The 18,179-nt window shown below is 41.5% G+C and overlaps 2 protein-coding genes across 3 annotated transcripts in view; both read right to left on the bottom strand.

Annotated features, from left to right (window-relative positions):
- Positions 1–4,004, bottom strand: part of lamb2 (laminin, beta 2 (laminin S)) — a 35,714-nt gene extending 31,710 nt beyond the window's left edge. For both annotated transcript variants that reach the window (XM_026331391.2, XM_026331392.2), the window contains exons 1-2: positions 3,650–4,004; positions 3,283–3,347 (exon numbers count right to left, since the gene is read on the bottom strand). In XM_026331391.2, the coding sequence (XP_026187176.1) occupies positions 3,283–3,325 (43 nt within the window). In that variant the 5' untranslated portion in view covers positions 3,326–3,347; positions 3,650–4,004. The remainder of the gene's footprint in view (positions 1–3,282; positions 3,348–3,649) is intronic.
- Positions 4,005–4,742: 738 nt separating this feature from the next.
- lamb2l (laminin, beta 2-like) overlaps positions 4,743–18,179 on the bottom strand; it is a 38,056-nt gene continuing 24,619 nt past the window's right edge. Inside the window, exons 14-35 of the mRNA XM_026333057.2 lie at positions 18,019–18,175; positions 16,391–16,531; positions 15,303–15,464; positions 15,088–15,209; positions 13,700–13,820; positions 12,700–12,892; positions 12,412–12,555; positions 12,039–12,270; positions 11,792–11,955; positions 11,480–11,704; positions 11,006–11,220; positions 10,786–10,882; positions 9,724–10,096; positions 9,443–9,627; positions 9,125–9,363; positions 8,604–8,819; positions 8,353–8,497; positions 8,016–8,223; positions 7,286–7,427; positions 6,934–7,110; positions 6,664–6,823; positions 4,743–6,079 (exon numbers count right to left, since the gene is read on the bottom strand). Of these exons, the coding sequence (XP_026188842.1) occupies positions 5,943–6,079; positions 6,664–6,823; positions 6,934–7,110; positions 7,286–7,427; positions 8,016–8,223; positions 8,353–8,497; positions 8,604–8,819; positions 9,125–9,363; positions 9,443–9,627; positions 9,724–10,096; positions 10,786–10,882; positions 11,006–11,220; positions 11,480–11,704; positions 11,792–11,955; positions 12,039–12,270; positions 12,412–12,555; positions 12,700–12,892; positions 13,700–13,820; positions 15,088–15,209; positions 15,303–15,464; positions 16,391–16,531; positions 18,019–18,175 (3,955 nt within the window). The 3' untranslated portion in view covers positions 4,743–5,942. The remainder of the gene's footprint in view (positions 6,080–6,663; positions 6,824–6,933; positions 7,111–7,285; positions 7,428–8,015; positions 8,224–8,352; positions 8,498–8,603; positions 8,820–9,124; positions 9,364–9,442; positions 9,628–9,723; positions 10,097–10,785; positions 10,883–11,005; positions 11,221–11,479; positions 11,705–11,791; positions 11,956–12,038; positions 12,271–12,411; positions 12,556–12,699; positions 12,893–13,699; positions 13,821–15,087; positions 15,210–15,302; positions 15,465–16,390; positions 16,532–18,018; positions 18,176–18,179) is intronic.

Here is an 18,179-nt window from a genome sequence, read left to right as displayed (position 1 = left end):
AGAATTTTTTCAAATAAGCTTGCTCAACAGAGTTCCCAGTTATTTGGTTGCCTTGGTGATGTTTTGAATATTGTGAAATTTCAGTTGTCCCACCCACCTGAAAGCAAACTGCTCTCACTACTTTAGGGATATTTATGTTGATTAACTAGGCAGCTGCCATGTGACATTTTGAGTTGTCATAATAGGAAACTCATAACTAATAACATCAACAAGAGCTGTTTAATTTCACCCATCAGCCATGGCACCAGTCAAGTTTCCAGATATGTTAAGAAAAATCTGTAAAACAGAATGTTATTCATGTGAAATATTAGTTTGCTGCACTAAGCGAGTGATGATAGTTTTTTTCAAGCTTTCACTGAGGTTTTTTTATGTGTAAACTGAGACTGTGAATAACAACAGATGGACAGAAGTTCACCTGCTGTCACAGTGAGCCGGCACACACAGCACCAGGACCCTGACAATGAAACAGCTAATTGGAAATTCAGCCATCATTATTATTGAAACCTGTCAAAATGTCTCCATTGGCCTATGGTTGTGATTATTTTATAGTGCCTTTGATCAATGTGTATAACATTTCTGTTCTGTATTTTGTGTTTTTTTCTGTATACCTGTTCACCTTCACACTGTAAACACATGGCAGCTGCACTCAGGTTCCAGTCACCCAGTTGTTTTTAATGGGACCAGCTCTGTTTCCTATTCCTCCTCCCTTTCCCTTCATCCTACCTCTTCCTCCTCCTTCATCTCCACCTCCTCTTTTCACCCAGAAAAGCCCCCACCAACAGGACGGGGAAACCTACCTCACCATCCTTTCATATAAACAAACCTGTTCTCCCTCTTCCCCCCCCCCAGGCTTTTTCCCAGTGCCAAAAGTCTTTCTCCTTTGTCCTGATTCTATCCAAGCCCACCCCCCGCCCGTCGTCACTGCGGCTGGTTATTGGCTTTACCGCACCATTGTTCTATATCCACACATTTCCGGATTTTGTCGCTTACAAAAGCTTTGGGAACACACTCCCTTTGCCTAATACTGACTCTCACCTGCCCACACACACACACACACATATCTGGGGAGGATATCAGCAATTCAACAAAGCCTCATTCCTACACAAACACAAAACTTCCAGAAAGTTGAATTACAGAGAATTTGCTCGGTATCAAACCCTGATCCTCTTACATGCTAAGTTTTCCTTCCTTTCTTCTTTAATTCCTTCCTGGTTCCTTCCTTCCTTCCTCCAGAAAAATAATGAGTTAGTCCCTCCCTCAGCTGAATTTGATCACATCACTTCACAAAAAGCAACTTGCTACATGGCATGCCACAATGACTACTGCAAAAACAAAAGGTACTAAAGGTACTTTTGCTGAAGTAGTAAAAACAGAAACAGATAAAATGCACTTTTGCCTTGTGCCTATTTACGTAAAATTATATTCATTTAAGAACATTTCTGTGAATGCACATGCCTCTATACACATTCGCACAGGACCAGCCTTCTACAGGTCCTCCTTCCACCTCCACCCCCAGAGGAGAAGAAACAGAAAGTGAAAAGAAAGAGAGGAGGGGAGCCAGTGCTGGCTCTTTTGTCCCTGTGATCAGCCTGAGTCCTTTCACATTCACTCACTCACACACACACACATACACCAATTAACCCCATCCTGACATGGGGGTTTGGACACAACCTTTGACCTTGCTGCTCGTCCTCGGCGGTGTTGGGAGTCCTAGTGGACGGCTTCTTATCTCTAATGACAGCGTGTGGGGCTTATAGACACAGACTTCATGTCAGAAACACTTGTCCACCGCTCCACTCTAAAACACATGCTTTTTCTCCTCTGTTTTTCCTCCAATACACTCTCAGCTGATCATATCATTCTCAGTAGCTCTTTTAGACTCATTTCTTTTCCATAGACGTTTTGAAAAGCCCAGACCAATCAGAAGTCTCAAGTTTGTTCTTTCTCTGACAGACATCTACTGTACACTAAACTTTACTTTAAATCACATTTCTCTAAAGCCATAACATACATGATTAAATATTAAATAGTGAAAAACTCAACTAACCTGCTTTATCATGATTGTGTGTGTGTGTGTGTGTGTGTGTGTAGTGTGTGCATGGTTTGATCAGGTTTAAGTGACAGTAAACAGCTCTATGAATGCCTTAAATGTTGTTGAACTCTGATTAACAGCAAAGCGCTAAAAATGTTACAAAACATGTCAAACTGAGACAAAAACCTGAGAATAAACCTGCCAAACATGCTGTGTGTCCTGAAAACTACAGTCAAGCTTTGTCAGGCATCATAAAGAGCTGCAGCTGTGAGCAGGGTTAATGTCTAAGGGGACACCCTGGGTGCTAACGGCAGCCACTAATGGACTGGAACTGCAGCAATGAGCCCATTGTGTTGTAGCTCCAGGGAATCGTGCACCAGGATGCGTTTTATTGAGGGTCATGACTCAGATAGATCTTTAGCTCACTGACAGGTCTGAGTACAGCTCTGCTTCCAGTGATGCAACACCAGTGACATTCAGAGCTTTTTAGTGATGGTTTTGGACTTGAACTCTGATTGTAAAAGCTCAACTGAGTTAGTGACAAGAATCCTGTCAGGACTTGTTACTGAGTTAGCTTTCCACCTTGTATTTTGTTCATATACGCACACATAAACACGCTTTGTACATGCAGCACTTGACACACGAGTGTATTAGAGTCCTGAGCACTGATGAAGGTAGGTGTGAAGTGGAAGTCTCTCTATTTGTGGATTCAGCTGGGCTGTTTTAGGACGACCATAAACAGAGCGACACCACCCAGAGAGACACAGAGACACAGGGATGACCCACAGAGACCGGAGGGCACCAGGGCCCCTAAAAAAAGAAACATCAGCTATCTTATCTCTGCCCACCTTTTTCTTCACTATGAACCTGTAAAATATCAATAACGAAAAAAACTGCAGTTTTGTATAACAAAAAAAAAAAAAAAAAGTAATGTCCAAGTATAAAGTGATGTGTTTCATGTGTTAAAGTTCGTTCTCTTCATGAAAACAAGTGAAAAGGTCTTTTCAAAGCACCCTCTCTCTCTCTCTCTCTCTCTCTCTCAGTGGAGCAAGTGTCAGCATCACTGAAAATCATCTCTACATCTACAACAGGCTTAGCATGAACGTAGACGCTTATATTTTCTAGAGACTAATCACAGACAGTCCAGTGACCCAGAGGCGCTTGTCAGCCTTCTGAACGACTTGTGAGGATTTGTTCTGCAGCAGAAAACATGGATTAACTTCAAAGCGCTCGGTGCGCAGTCGACTTACCGCAGGCGAGCAGTAGCAGCGAGGTTTGCATCTCTGCGCGCATCAACCCCGGGGCTGCAGGCAACCTGTGGCAAGTGAACAGTGAGATATGGACCCGCACAACATGCACCGCAAGAAAGTTAAGAAATCCAAGTGAAATACTGATGAAAAGTCCAGGCAAAAGTCCCCACAGAAAAGCGCAAACTTTGCGTAAAATCTGCCTTTTACTTGTCCAGCGTTAGGGACGCGCCGGTCTGATTTTTGAATAAATTTCCACGATGTACCGTAAATCTCTACAGCTGTTCTGGTGGGACCAGGCAGCTTAATTAAAACAAAAGAAATCATTTCTCTGAGAAGACAAAGTCCTAACGAGTGTTCAGTTACTCACCGCTTCGGTCCTGTTTCAGGTGTTTGGGCAGGAAACCGTCTCCACTTGCTGCGGAGTCTCCGTTCAGAAGCGGAGCCGAGCAGATCTCAGCTTCTGCGTCTCTTTCCTCCCGGAAACCCCGAGCTGGAGTCCTGGAGCGGAGCGGAGTGGCGACAGGGGGAGGGCGCAGGCAAAGGTCCCGTTGACTGGTTGGTTTCCAGTGCGAGTCTCGGGTGGCCCGAAAAATGTTAAACAGTTTATAGCTTTAAGTAATTGGTGTTTTGTTGAAATGGCAAAAGGATTTGGCTGAAAGGTCAGAAAAGGGGTTCACTTCAAGTCACCAGGTCAATGTTACTTGATAAACAGGGGAGTGTTTCATAAAGCTTTAACAATGATTCGTTTTTTATGTATAATGTCCATTCCTCTCTAAGTTTTCCTCTGTGAACCCACCACATGTTTTCTGGCGAGCTGCTGTCTGCGCACTGTGCAGCTCTGGCACGGAGCAGGAATGCGCGCTCACGTCCGGACGGATTAGATTCCCTTTGATTGCACCCAGCGCAGGCAGATCACACATCTCCTGGCTGACTGATCCCACTGAAAACAGCATCCTCATCCAACAGGTGGTTGGGACAGTATAGAAGTTACATTAAGTCACACAGCAGGGAACAAAGGTAAAGTCTATTGCCAGAAAAATACACCATTGTGAAGCTTATATCTGATCCAGTATATTCATCTTGAGTTAAACAGGTATATCAGTGCATTTAATGGGTTACTTTTTCAAAGAATGGAAGTTAATGAATCACTGAGTGAGCTACAATGTTCTGCAGACATGTGGTATCAAGGTCAACATGTTAGAAATGTAACGAGGGGCCCCAGGTAGAGACACTTTAGCCTCGCTACAGGGGCAAAAGAATCATTCCTGACTTCTTAGCAGTTTCACCAAAGATTTATTTGCACTCCCGACAAAAAGTCTACACAGATGTATTCAGTAGAATCTCTGTTTTAACGTCATACCCAAATAATCATCTCAGGACCCCTCTGATGAATCATGATCTTCTGCGAAAGGTCTGACTACTATTTTGTTTGGGAATCATGCTAAACTACCAGACTTTAAGCAGTTAAACTAAATTATTTTGGCAACTTGGGGGTGGCACAGTATTTACTCTCGTTTTGGCTCTGTTTGTGGCCTCCACCAACTCCTGAGGAAAATGTCTGTCTCTTTAGCTGCTAAATGCTGCACTACGTTCACCAGCTTCTGTCTGTCCGCTCTTTGGTGTTGGGCAGGTAGAGTTCAGTGTTTCAGAGCTTTTTCAGTGAGAACGTCTGCTGGCTGTGACTAAAAAGGATATAATGAGAGCGGCAAAAAGTAGTAAAAGAGCAGCATAAAGCTGTGGGCCAGAAAATCAAGACAATCAATCAATGACAAAGGTGAACATCTATAACAGTGACATAGCTCTGTGAGATACAAGCAAACTTTCACATATCATTAATCATACTGTTTTTACCTGCAGTGATGTTGCTATAACATGAGTGCTGTGATAATGTGATAGTAGAGAAACTGGAGAGAGAGAGACAGAGAGAGGGCACTGCTTTGTCAAGGCTCCCCCTTGTGACACTGAACTGAAAAAACATATGTTCTGTCGTAAATAAAGTCTAATAATACAAACAATACAAATATTGCACACACAATCACACACAGGCCACATAATGAAATGAATTTACATTAACTACCCAATTTATTGGTCTCCATGATCATAACCAAATTCATTTTGCATAAAATACTTGAATACTTAGGAATACTGTGAAGGCATTTACATGTATTTAATCAAGAGTTTCTTGTAGAATAAAAATAAGCATTCAAATTATTTTGGATAAATCAAATTTTTCCACACATTAATGGGAATGTTATATTGTAATTACCATAGATTGGGGATAAATTACAGAAAAAAAACAAAAACTTAGAACTCTTGGCCAAAGTAAATTTTTGATAACACTCATATTAGTTATTTTCAATCCAATATCAATATGGCGTATAAAATGAAACATATACAGGTCATCCACTGGTGCTAACTTAAAGGACAAACACCACACTGAGCAGTGCTGATATCCAGGAGTCAAAAAGTGATACAGTACATGGACAAAGGAAGGTATTGGTGTGATATAACTCTTGACAGGTAATGTGTAAAACCTAAATACCAGTGGAAGAATGGAGGTACCTCTTATTTTCATGGTTGATGTTTTCTGTTTTAGTCACAGCATCAGTCACTTCTGAGCTACAGCAGCAAACGGTAAACAGGTACAGTAACTAACGCCCTCACTGACAGTTATTGTACTCCTGCACTTGTGCCCGGATCTGATCCCGTATCACCGTAACGTTGTCCTTCAGCTTATCCAGTTCCATGCGCTGCTTCTCCATCCGTTCCTCATTAAGCTTGAACTGCTCCTCCAGCTCTGCAACCACAGAGAGTGAGACACGGCTCAAAGTGGGTAAGACCAGTCCAAAACCAGGAAAGATATTAAAGGCAGCCACAGGAATGAAACAGTAGCACAGCAGTTTTATAGATCTTAGCAGGATGTGTTTTTTTAATCTGAGGTTGCCACACAGTGAGGTGCACATCAGTCCAAACTAAAACAAGATGCACATCTTTTCTCCAATACTCAAGGATTTATTTACCAAAAGCTGCCAGCTTATCTTGTCTTCACACACCTGTTTTTCTCAGTTTCCTCGCTAAGCAAAAACAATATAAGACACAGCCCTGCTGAAGGCAATATTGCCAAGACCCATCAGCTGTAATGATCTAGATGTGCCAATGGGATTATACATGGCATTAAATCAGTGATGTTGGTGTTAAAAATAGAATGTCATAGAGGTTTTTCTAAGAATTTTATAGCCATTTTATAAAATCACAGTATACTTCTTGTCCAGATCTAACAAATATATTTTGCATTTAATAACATAGTGTTGTTATATGGCATTTAAACAACCCTGCATTTACACTATGTGAGGGGTGTCTCAGAACATTTCATGTACTCACTCTCTAGTTGTTCTGTCCCATTCTTGGCTTTCTCAAGGAGGGTTTCTGCCTCCTTCTTCATATCCAAGGCCTTCTGAATGCTGTTCTGCCCAGACTCCCCGCCCAGAGATTCCACCTTCATCTGCAGCTCATGGTAGCGCTTCTCTGTGTCATTGAGGCTCTGGGAGACCATGCAATATTGTTTATTATAGTTTATTAACTGTAATAAAAATCCTGGTACGGTTATGTTTTTTACATGTTTTAGGAAAAAGATGTTGACCACAAACTCACTTGCTCCAGTGATGACGCGAGTTCAGTCGCATTGCTTGCCAGAGCTTCAGCAACCTTTGCCATCTCTCTGTTCTGCTCCGTCTTGTTTCTCAGAGCTTCCACCCCCATGGAGAGGTTGTTTAAACGCATCATGACATCCATCTGCTTATCACCCAGCTGTGTCAGCCTCTCATCTACCTGGAAGGAAATCAGTTATGAATTAAGGGGTCAATATACTGTATTCAAATGCTGGAAAGAAAAAACAGCAGATATAATAAAGCATGCTAATGGCAGGGGGTCCACATGCCTGTAAATCAGTTCTGCAAGCAGAGGAATATGTTAATTAGTATGCTAATTTTTAGACACGCTATACCTCAGCAGTAGTGTTCCTTGTGCGGTTCAGGTTGTTGTAAGCTTCTTTAATGGCTGTTGCTGCTTTCTCTATGGCTTTCTCTGACTCATCCAGCGCCTGTTTGGTATTATTAGCTGTGTCGTTTACAGTCTCTGCTCGGCTCCTGCATAATGGCAGCACCAGAAATGACACAGATGGAAAATGTTTTTACTGTATGCTCTTCATAATGAGTAAGACAAAGCCACTGCTGCAGAAAGAGAACAGAAGAAGGTAGCGATCTTGATATGTGTGTGTACTTTCATCAGAATGTTCACGTTTCAAACAGTGTCTGAAATCCTTAAATACAACACAGAAATATAAGTATTAGAGCTCTGTTAATGTAAATTATGTATAGTAACTATAATAGAAGAAGATTTTGGCCACTTGGGGGCAGTGGAAACAAGCTTTCTATATGTTGTAGTATCATAAACTTCAAAAGAAAAAGTGTCTCACACTAATCCTTTAAAGTGATGGTTAATGGTGAAAGTATTGAGCTGCTTATTTATTCCTCCTGATTAATATTTTCTTCCAATTCATTTTATTGTGCTCTCCTTTGCAGAGAAAAGTCATGTTTTTATTTTCAAAAATTCACTTTAAATGAAAGGTGTTTTTGATTTTGGAGAAGGCTCTGACTGTGTGTGTGTGTGTGTGTGTGTGTGTGTGCGTGCGTGCGTGCGTGCGTGTGTGCACTTTTGTCTGTAGAATTACTAACTTGGCATCTTTAGCTTTGTTGAGCAGTTCTTTGACTTCACCGATGTGCCGTGAGGTTTGGTTGATGAGCCCCTCTATGTTGGTGATGTTGGAAAGGCCATCCTTTATCTGCATGATTAATTTGTCCACAACAGTCTTGTTGACTGGCAGAGTGATTGATAAGACCTGCTGAGCCACCTTCTCTATGCTCTCTGGATCTGCTCCCTCCTCTAGAAAGCACAGACTCATTAAACTCAAAACACAAAAACACCAGAACATCTTTTCTTCTACTGCAGAAAAAATGAACTGAGCTGAATTAGATCAGTTTAAAGTCTAGTCATATAATTTGCTTATCATACCAGTGAGAAAGTCTCTAATCTTCTTAATGAAATCTTTGAGCTTCTTGTTGTTTGTTTCAAAGTGGTCTTTCTTCTTCTGGGCTTTTTCCAGTGCATTCATTGTCTGGTTCTTCACATCCTGTGTCAGTGAGGCTATATCCTGGAGCTGGACACAGGAAAACAAGATGTCAAACAAGAAGGAAAGTTCACATTTGCTATACACATAAAGTCTCAGAGTCATAGAGGATAAGAAGCTATGCCATTCAAGGTACCTTTCTTGTGATGCCCTGCAGTTCCTCATTGGCTGCACTCAGACTGTTGCTGACGTTCTTGGCATGATTCAGTGCTGCAACAGAAGTGCTCACTGCCCCGTTGCATCCATCGCCTCCACACACACGATTGCCGTCATCGTCACGGCAACCTGCGCCGCCGCATTGGTTGTCCGGACAACTGCCATTAACAGTAGAATTTTCATAGCCACCGCATACCTACAGGGAGCAGCCATGCATCATTTTTCTTTCTTTTTTTTATTGTTTTCCATTTCATATAGGCCAGAAGGTGCTATAGGAAGAAAATGTGTATGCATGGACTACGTTTCCCTAGGCTCTGTGATTTTACAATAAAAATGAAAAAAAAAAAATCTATCAATTGAGTACAAAGATAGAGTAAAAATGAGCAAATCAGATTTTGTATGAAACATTTGGAACACAAAACTAATACTGGACAAAATAAGACAATGTTGTGAATAAATGAATGAAATAATAAATGAAACTCCCTGCTGTGCCTACTGTACCTTGTGACTCAGGTGATGGACTTTCTTATTTAGGTCATGGGCTTTCTGCTGCAGCTCTGTTAATGATTTGTTTTGAGCAGCGAGAACACGGAGGAACTTGTCTTTACTGTCATTCAGCAGGGCACCAGTGAGAGCACGGGTTTCTTTGGACTGTTCCAGTGGACCAGAAACTGAGGTGTTGCATTTGATCTCAGCCTCCACTGACTTCTGATAATACTTCTTCACTTTTTCAAACTGCTCTGTGATGAAACAAGAACAGGTGTTTGTGAATACTGAATGTGAATAGTGCCTAATTGTGTACTGTTTCTTACCAATTACCTGCAAATCCTGCGGTCTGTAAGTCATCCAACAGCTGCTTTTTCTGAGCCACAGTGGCATTGATGTCCCTCATCTGTCTCTCCAGGTCATTCAGGGTGTGTCTCAGTGCCCCATCTTTTTCTACTGTTGTATTTAGCTCTTGGGCAATGCCCATCAGACGCCCATCGGTCAGGGCAATCTCAGCCCTGGAATACACCGAGCAGTTGATGCCAGGTTAATTTAAAAAAAAAAAAAAAAAAAAAAAGAACAAAAAAAAAAAAATAAAACAGAGAAATCATCACCTGAGGTCATCAATGCTCTGTCCAATTAGTTCGTGGATCCTTTCACTGTTGTTTGTGTGGAGCAGATCCTTCACCTGTTCCAGCTTCCTCTCTAGCTCTTTGATGCGTGTGTCCTTGATTCCCGGTGTGACACCGCCCTCCAGGATCTTCTTCACAGTGTACTGTACGTTGTCCAGGTCCCTTTTGATCTGGCACATCGCATCATCCCACAGCTCGAAGCAGGGATGGCACTGGATACACTTGGGGAACATGCCGGTGAAGCCGCGAGCACATTCATTGCAATGTTTCCCTGCTGCTCCTTCTCGGCACTCGCACGCACCCGTTGTTCGGTCACACTGGGCCATTTCTGAGCCCAGGGGGTGACAGTTACACTCTGAACAAGAGGGGAACAAAGAATGACCAGAGGGAGGATACAAAAGAAAAAGGTCCAAAGACTTAAAGAAATACAAATCAGGTGTGACCTATTAGCAGAAATGGAACACAGTATTCATAAATATGTGGTCATTAGTATGTAATCAATGGAAAATACCAGCCATTGCATTTTCTTAATCTTAAAATAAGCCCTTTAAATCTATATAGTGAGCCGGTCTCCTTTCACACACTCCTATGTGTTACAGTAGCCCAATATAAACAACATCACATATTCTCTGTTCAGCTTTTGGATACTTGTTTCTTAAATTGATCCTTGAAGGTTATTTTGCTTTCAATGATAATAGATAATTAAGTATTGATCATATTGACACGTCAAATGTGCACACGCACACAAGTCTTAGCATTATAAATCTGCCCTAAGAAATAACTCTGTGAAGTGAATTAAGATGGGCTCATTTTGCAACATGAAGTAGATTGTTTTTGAGCTCTTGAAAGGAGTGAGGAGTGGATTTTGGTGTGACTGGTCATGGAACGCTGATGGATTGTTATTTCACGTCTAAACGTTACTGTATTACTCCTGCTTCAAAATCGAGACTAACCTGTCATATGTGATTTGTGTGGTAAAATGTTAAGCAATGCTGATTCCTATTCACACAGGATATCTGTGGGATTTGTCACAAGGTGAGTTACCTTGGCACTGCACCCGTGGGTCTCCCCAGTGTAACTCCTCACACTCAGTGCACTGTCTCCCCCCAAAGCCTGGACGGCAGTGGCACTGGCCTGTGAACTGTAGAAGACGGAAACAGATTGGAAGATGGGACAGGTAAGGATATACACTACAGTATATTAACAATGCAAATTTAAACTTTAACTTTTGCAATAACCGTTTTCAGGTGAAGGTCGTCCTCACCATGTTGCAGTGAGCTCCCAAGGAGTGCTGTGGGTCACAGTTGCAGGGTTCACAGCCCCGGTCTTGACCGAAGTTCCAGTGATTGTCAGCACACTGGTCACAGTTATGGCCAACCACATTTTCCCTGCAAGGGCAGGTACCTGTCTGCCTGTCACATTGACACTGTCCATCACTGCAGGCAGACTGGAGGGTGCCAGCAGTCACACAGGCACAACCTGTGTGACAGCACAAGCATGCATGTAGAAAAATCAATGCTTTAATAAAACATTTGAAACTGATTATAGACAACCATATTAGTTTTTAGATTTTTCTCTCATAAAAGCTGATAAAACAAATAGGAAATTCATAACAGAAAAATGTTAATGCTCATATCACCTTAAAAGACAAAAAGCAATACAAGTAGCTTTAGCTCCTATATCAGACAGTTACATTACGATGGTCACAATAACCAGAATATCTGCCATCACCACTCACATCTGCAGTCCTGAGTCAAAGCATTTCCAAAGTAACCGGCCTGACAGTTGGCACAGGATGGGCCATCAGTGTAATACAGACACTTCAGGCATTGGCCAGTTCTGCGGTCACATGACTCAGGGTCCTCGGCATTGATGTTGCCACTACATTCACAAGGTAAGCACTGACCACCAGGCTGCCCTGGGTTGCCATAGTAACCAGGGGCACACAGGTCACAGCGAGGTCCTATGCATGAAGGAGATAAAGGAGAAATGTAAAGAAATGTAAAAAGCCATGAGAAAACGTGCATATTGTTTTAGTGTGGTAGCTCACCATTGTAACCTGGTCTGCAGTTACAGATGATCAGATTAGCAGCGTGGTCTGCTTGGCAGGAGTGACCATTAAAATGGTCTGAGCCAGGGGTACCAGGGCAGGAGCAGGGCCTACAGTGATTCCCTGAGCCAAGCACTGGGTCTCCAAAGTACCCATCCACACACCTGAGACACACAAGGGACATGTTTACCATCTGCTTGGTAATGAAGGACCACTGAAATCAAGTCTAACAATGTGTGATCCTCACCGTTCACAAAGGTATCCTGCTGTGTGGTCCCGGCAGTCTCTACACTCCCCGGTGCGAGGGTCACAGATGTCTGCGTGGCCGTTACACTGACAGGGGCGGCAGCTGGGAAAGCCCCACTGTCCCGGCTGGCAGTCTGAACACTGACGCCCAGTGGCCCCCTGCCTGCACGGGCACTGGCCTGTAACTGGGTCACACTGGTGGCTCAGTGAACCCTCGGAGTGGCAGGCACAGGCTGGATGGGAGGAGATATTCAAAGGGTCATTCCATGATTGTTTATTAATTATCACTGTTTGGGCTTCCTACTGGAACCAGGAATATCAAACTGATTTAATTGATTATTTCACAGAGGCCTGTGAAAAACAGACAGACTCACTAGTACAGCCATTCACTCCAAAGCCGTATGTCCCTGGAGCACACTGGTCACAGCGTCGACCAATCACGTTGGGTTTACAAAGACATTGACCTCCGACCTTATCACACTCACCACTGAGGGAACCTTGAGGGTCGCACTGACACACTGGAGAGAACAAATTTAAGGCAAGAGAGAAATATCAGCCAAATAATAACAATCAAAAAAGCCACTATGTTATTTCAAACTGTTAACAGATTTGAACCCACATCTTCTTAATCTGCTCATTGGGGCGTTTCTGTTTCTACTTACCCAGAGCACCGTCATGAATGATGGATGAAATACTACAGATGAGCTTGGAGCACATCTCAGCCAGGATGGGCATCGGCGTGATCATGAAAGAATCCAGACACATGTAGCGGATCATCTCATCCCGCCGCCGCTCGGCCTCTGGCTCGTTGCCTTGGAAACCAGGAAGCTCAGTGTACTTGGGGATCAGAACCAGCTAATGGGGTACAATTAAACAATTAAAGGAAGGGATTATAGTTGTATTCTTTGTATGTTAGGAGCCATGTAGGGATATTAATCAAAGGGCCCTGACACAGAAAAACAAAAATGTGATGGTGCTTTAGAAAAGCGGTTTCGCTGCCCAAGATTTTTCAGTTATATTACAACTGTGCGTCAATGTGCTCAGGAGAGTGAGTGTAATTTAATTTTAAGCAATGTTTCAAAACATGATTTATTTACTGATTTGAAATCTGTTCCTAAACCTGGGTAAATTCATCATTTGCATTTTCCCATCATGAAAATGATGTGATCACTTTCTGAAATATGTTTGACCTGTTACTATTCCTGTTGTATCACCATCGGCCACCAGAGGCTCCCAGACTTTCCTTCTGTTCACCTGAGACTGCAGTGCACTGGACATCTACCACCCAGTCTTCTGCAAGATCACCTGTCGTGCCTTGTAACAACGTGTGCAGTTTTATGCTAAATTACTTCTTTTTGGACTCCTGCTTGGATAATCGGACTTCACCTTTCATCGGTTCCCTGTGGACTGCTTGCATTATCAAATTTCTCTGCTTGTGTCTGATCCCAGCATGTTCCTGTAAGCCTGGTTCCCTTCTTATTAAAATCACTCTCACTCTGTGCCACCCTCTCTCTCCCAGTGTTCCATAATCTAATCCAATGAATTAACCTCAAACAAAGCCAAGGCAGACCACTTGCTTAAGCCTCTGTGATATCGGTTTCAGAGACTAGTGCTACCTTTCAGGCAGACTGGGTGACGAGAGTGCTGATAGTGACAGCTTACCGAGTCAATTAGAATGAAGGCAGTGAGATGTCGGTGTGTGACTCCATGGCGCTGGAATCTGATTGCAATCACGTAACGATTACTAGGCTCAAAACAGAACGGTCTGGGCATCTGCACGAATCTGGGAAAACATAATGCATACAAAAACAATCATAGCTGCATTCTGTTAATTATAATGAGTTAGTTGAACATGGAATACATGATTTATTTTATTTCACACTTTAGTTTAATTTCACTGTTTCTCTCCCACAAGCCAAAAGCAACAAAATATTATCCAAATAATAATTCTAATAATGAATCAATAATACTACTACTACTACTAATAATAATAATAATAATAATAATAATTGTTACTGTTATTATTATAATAAATGAACTTGTTTAATTTCAAATTTCTCTTAATAATAAATAATATTCTCTTGTCTTTATGATGTTTTTGTTTTGGTCATTTCCTACTTTCCAACTTGCAGTTTGTTTCTGGAGGAACCATTGTTCACTCTGCACCTGCTTCCACTCCTCTGTCTGTGTTTTGGTCTCACTTTGCTAATTGGTTTTGGCTCATGGAGCAACCACAGACGAGAGCGGAAACCAAGCTACGCTCCACTGAGACGTCAGGATCTGGGCAGGGTCTGACCTCTTGGTTCCAGATGAGTTCAGACTCTGAAAGGCTTTTCAGCAGGTTAAAGCTAAACTGCCGCAGTGCTGGGCTTTCCCTGTTTCATCCTTTTGGTTTGATTAACATTTGATTCCAGCTGATCTGGAAACAAAACAGTGCAATTTGTTTTTCATATTAAATGTAAAGTATGTACAAATCATGCTGTAATGATTTAATTGTTTTTAATGATCTTCCTCTTCATGTCGATATGATTGTACCTATTAACCCTTTATATACATGAAAAATGAAAGTGCATGCTGTAACAAATATGATGGATTGTCTAAAAAAAAAAAATCATTCATTTTTCTTTATTTAGATCATTTATCAATGATTATCACCTTATTATTCTAAAAGATTTTGAAGCCTTGTAGAACATAAACAGGATAGGGACGGTGAACCAGCACCAGGTCTTGAAAATACAGGCTCTCTGCAAGATTGTGCCGTTTTCTGCTTGTCCCAAACAGTTCCTCTGATGTGCCTCTGATGTTTATTTAACTGTAGCTGAGTCTTACACAAGCTTCCTGGTATGTTTGCCATCCTATTAGCAAATCAATATTAAAACATACTGCAGGGTACAGAAGAATAACAATACAAATACATAACTGACCCACATAGTGCATACAAGCCAGTGCAGGTTTAATGATGCCATTTTTCCTGAGCAATAAAACAATACAGTGAGATCAGGGCCCAGGACACCTGAAGAAATACTTCAGAGACTAACCAAATAGGTTACCTGTTGTGGTGAGGCAGGGTCACTGTGTAGAGCTGCTCAGTAGGTAGGAGGTTCCCACACCGGAGACTGGAGGGCAGCAGTACAGAGGTAATACTAACTATGGCCTCCCAGTCCTCCGTGGACTACACACACACACAGACACACACACAAGGTATAGTTTAATTTAAAAAGTTAAAAGTTAGCAGTCTTATAACCTCAAACACACACATACAAACCTCTGGCTCATAGCGGATCACAATGTCATACTCCATGGCATAGGGAATGTTGTCAATGGTGAACACCAGGCCGGCACCATCTTTGACCCGGGCAAAACCAGGTCCTGTCCATGTAACCATGTGGCTGGGAGTGTGCTCTCTCTGAACAGTCCTGAAATCCGGCTGACAGAGACAGATAGGTTACCCACAACCAGTTTTCAACTATTACAGCTTCTACTTTGTACTTTTACAGTATATATTAAGGGACAAACTATGTGCATGCGGTGTAATAAAATGAAAGCCTGCGTCAGGGATATCAGAACATTTCACATCATATAACATTTTCCATCACTGGTGACTATTTATAAAAGTCAGACAATTATATATGTGAGTTCTTCACATCATATCAACATCTCAGCTGCTTTGATTAGGATTCAAATTTTTTACATAATTTTTTTACATCTGTTTCTATTTGGGTGGTCCTGACTATAACGTTGATCATTAGGACTCCAAATATCCTGACAGCCTTACACATTTATTTTTCTTTTTTCAGCTTAGATAATATGAACTGATGTAATTAACTTGACATTTCAGTATTTAATAAGGGTAAGTGCACTCAGTTTCCCAAACAGACACAGACAGCACATGACCACAAACCCTAAACTTAAGACTTTTTGTACTGTGCATGTACATAAGTAGCCAATTAACACTTCATGATTAATAGATTTCATTTGACGCCTGAAGGTATGATCATGCCCAGCCTAACCCGATAAACTACTGCTACTGACATTTAATCCATGCTAATGACTCTAAAAATCCTTCAAAAAAGCAGGATATTTCTTCTCTCATTTCTGAAGATTTCTAAAATATATAAAATACTGGAGCTTAGGGTGTCCAAAAATTCTTAAAACCTGAGACCCAATTAAGGATATAACATGTGATGAATGATCAAACATAGGTATTGCCTTATTTTAGGTTCAACAAGCCAAAAGCGTTGAGAACTGCTATTGTTTTTTTTTTTTTGTTTGTTACTTGCATCCTTTTTGGAAACAAGTATCTGTTACTGTCAACCAGAGATAAAAATCAATCGGTGCAAGTGGAGATCATACTGTCTGTCGAAGCTGTCGGATACGTGTCAACGCTGCATGATGTTGCTGCATGTTGGAAATGCGATGGTGACGCCGGTGCCTCCTCAGCTGGTTGCTGAGGTGCTCAACACAGTCAGTGTCTGCGTTAGGACGAACTTTGCCCTGAGAGGAGAGGAGGAGGAGGAGAGGGTTCATGATTAGGATCAGACAGAAAACTCATCCCATTTTACCTTCCTCATTGTGAAGTGTGAAGAAAGAAAAACAAAGAATGTGGTGCTGAGAGTGTGTTTTTCTTTGTGTGGGTCTTACTGCATACATTAGTGTGTGGGGGTGTCTGGCACACAGTGATCATTAATGAATTAGATTGGTATCCGTTCTGCCCCTGACTGTAACTTACAACTTCTGCACCTTTGTTTTCAGCATGTTCACTCATTTTCCATCCAGCATCAAAACAAACCAAATTCACTCAGAAAAACTCCTTCCATAACTTAAAGTCAATATTTTTCCCACATTCCTGTAGCAGTGATGTTGTCTGAGCTTGCCTGGAGGGCTGGATGAGGGAAGCGGAGGGGGTAGGGGTCTTATAAGAGTGAAGGATGGAAGGGGGTGGGTGGTGGTGAAGAAGACGAAGAGGAAAGAATGTGAGAAAGTCAGAAACGGTAGACGACAGAGACACTGATGCATGGTGGAGTGGTGGAGGGAAGAATGATAGGTAGGTAAGATTAGTCAGAGACAGCAGGAACATGCCTGTCACAGCTCATCACTCTTTGCTATAAAAGGCAGCTAGAGGAAGATTTAATGGAATATTAATACAAATATATAGTGCACTTGAAGCAAATGTCCCTTTAATAAAAAAAACTAGGATTATTTTGGCAAATGTAACACGTAACATTAAAAAAAATATAATCGGCAACTGTAATAATGCCACATTATAAAAATATAAATAAAATGTCCCTAATGTTATCATATTAAATATTATTTTTAATAAAGAAAAAAACTGTAAAAACTGGTTTTATTTATTTTGAGCAACGTGTGTTTGTATCACTGGTTTGTGTGACTTTATGTAGGTATAATTTAATCTCATTGTGCTGTGTTTTGTTTGCATTTTTAAATTAATTTGATCAGTTTAATCAGTGTTAGCAGTAGCTGTAGGTACTCCATAGGTACATTGTCTGGGATGATAATGCAGCTTTTTTTAAGATTTTTTTTAAGATCTCTCTTCCACAGACTTTTCCAAATACCTTTACAAAAACAAACTTGTTGTGAGTCTGAAAAACATGAAAGCAGCACCAGTTTCAGCCATAACATTATCCAAAGCTTGATGTTTGATCTGAACCTGTACAGTCTGCTTGAGATACAGAAGATTAGGACTTTAAGTGATATGTTGAGACAGGGTGCATCATGCATTTACTGTAGAGCTACAGTATATAACCTATGGATTTTGTAAATACTTCCTGAGAAAAAAGGATGGACAATATAGTTCACTACTCAAGGACACAGTTTATATGAATACAATGGTAATATAGTAGATACTGACTCTTTCAGAAAGCATGGACAGAAAAAAGCTTTTAAGCCAAAAAGTTTACGAGCTGATCGACTGTATTCTGCTAACTAACTAACGCATTACTGACTCATAGAGCTGTGCTCACCGGGAGGACGGGGTCATTCGGGGAGTGTCCAGTGGCATCTTCAGCTTCATATTTATAATAGTCCAGTGAAGCACAGAAATACCCAGGCTGCACCTCTGAACACTGTCGTCCAACCAGATGCCTCCTGCAGTCACACTGGCCATTTTCCATCATGCACCTTA

The sequence above is a fragment of the Mastacembelus armatus genome, chromosome 7 (assembly GCF_900324485.2).
Source record: "Mastacembelus armatus chromosome 7, fMasArm1.2, whole genome shotgun sequence".
NCBI lineage: Eukaryota > Metazoa > Chordata > Actinopteri > Synbranchiformes > Mastacembelidae > Mastacembelus > Mastacembelus armatus.
The sequence above is the reverse complement of the archived record's forward strand: the minus strand, read 5'-3'. Positions and strand labels throughout refer to the sequence as shown.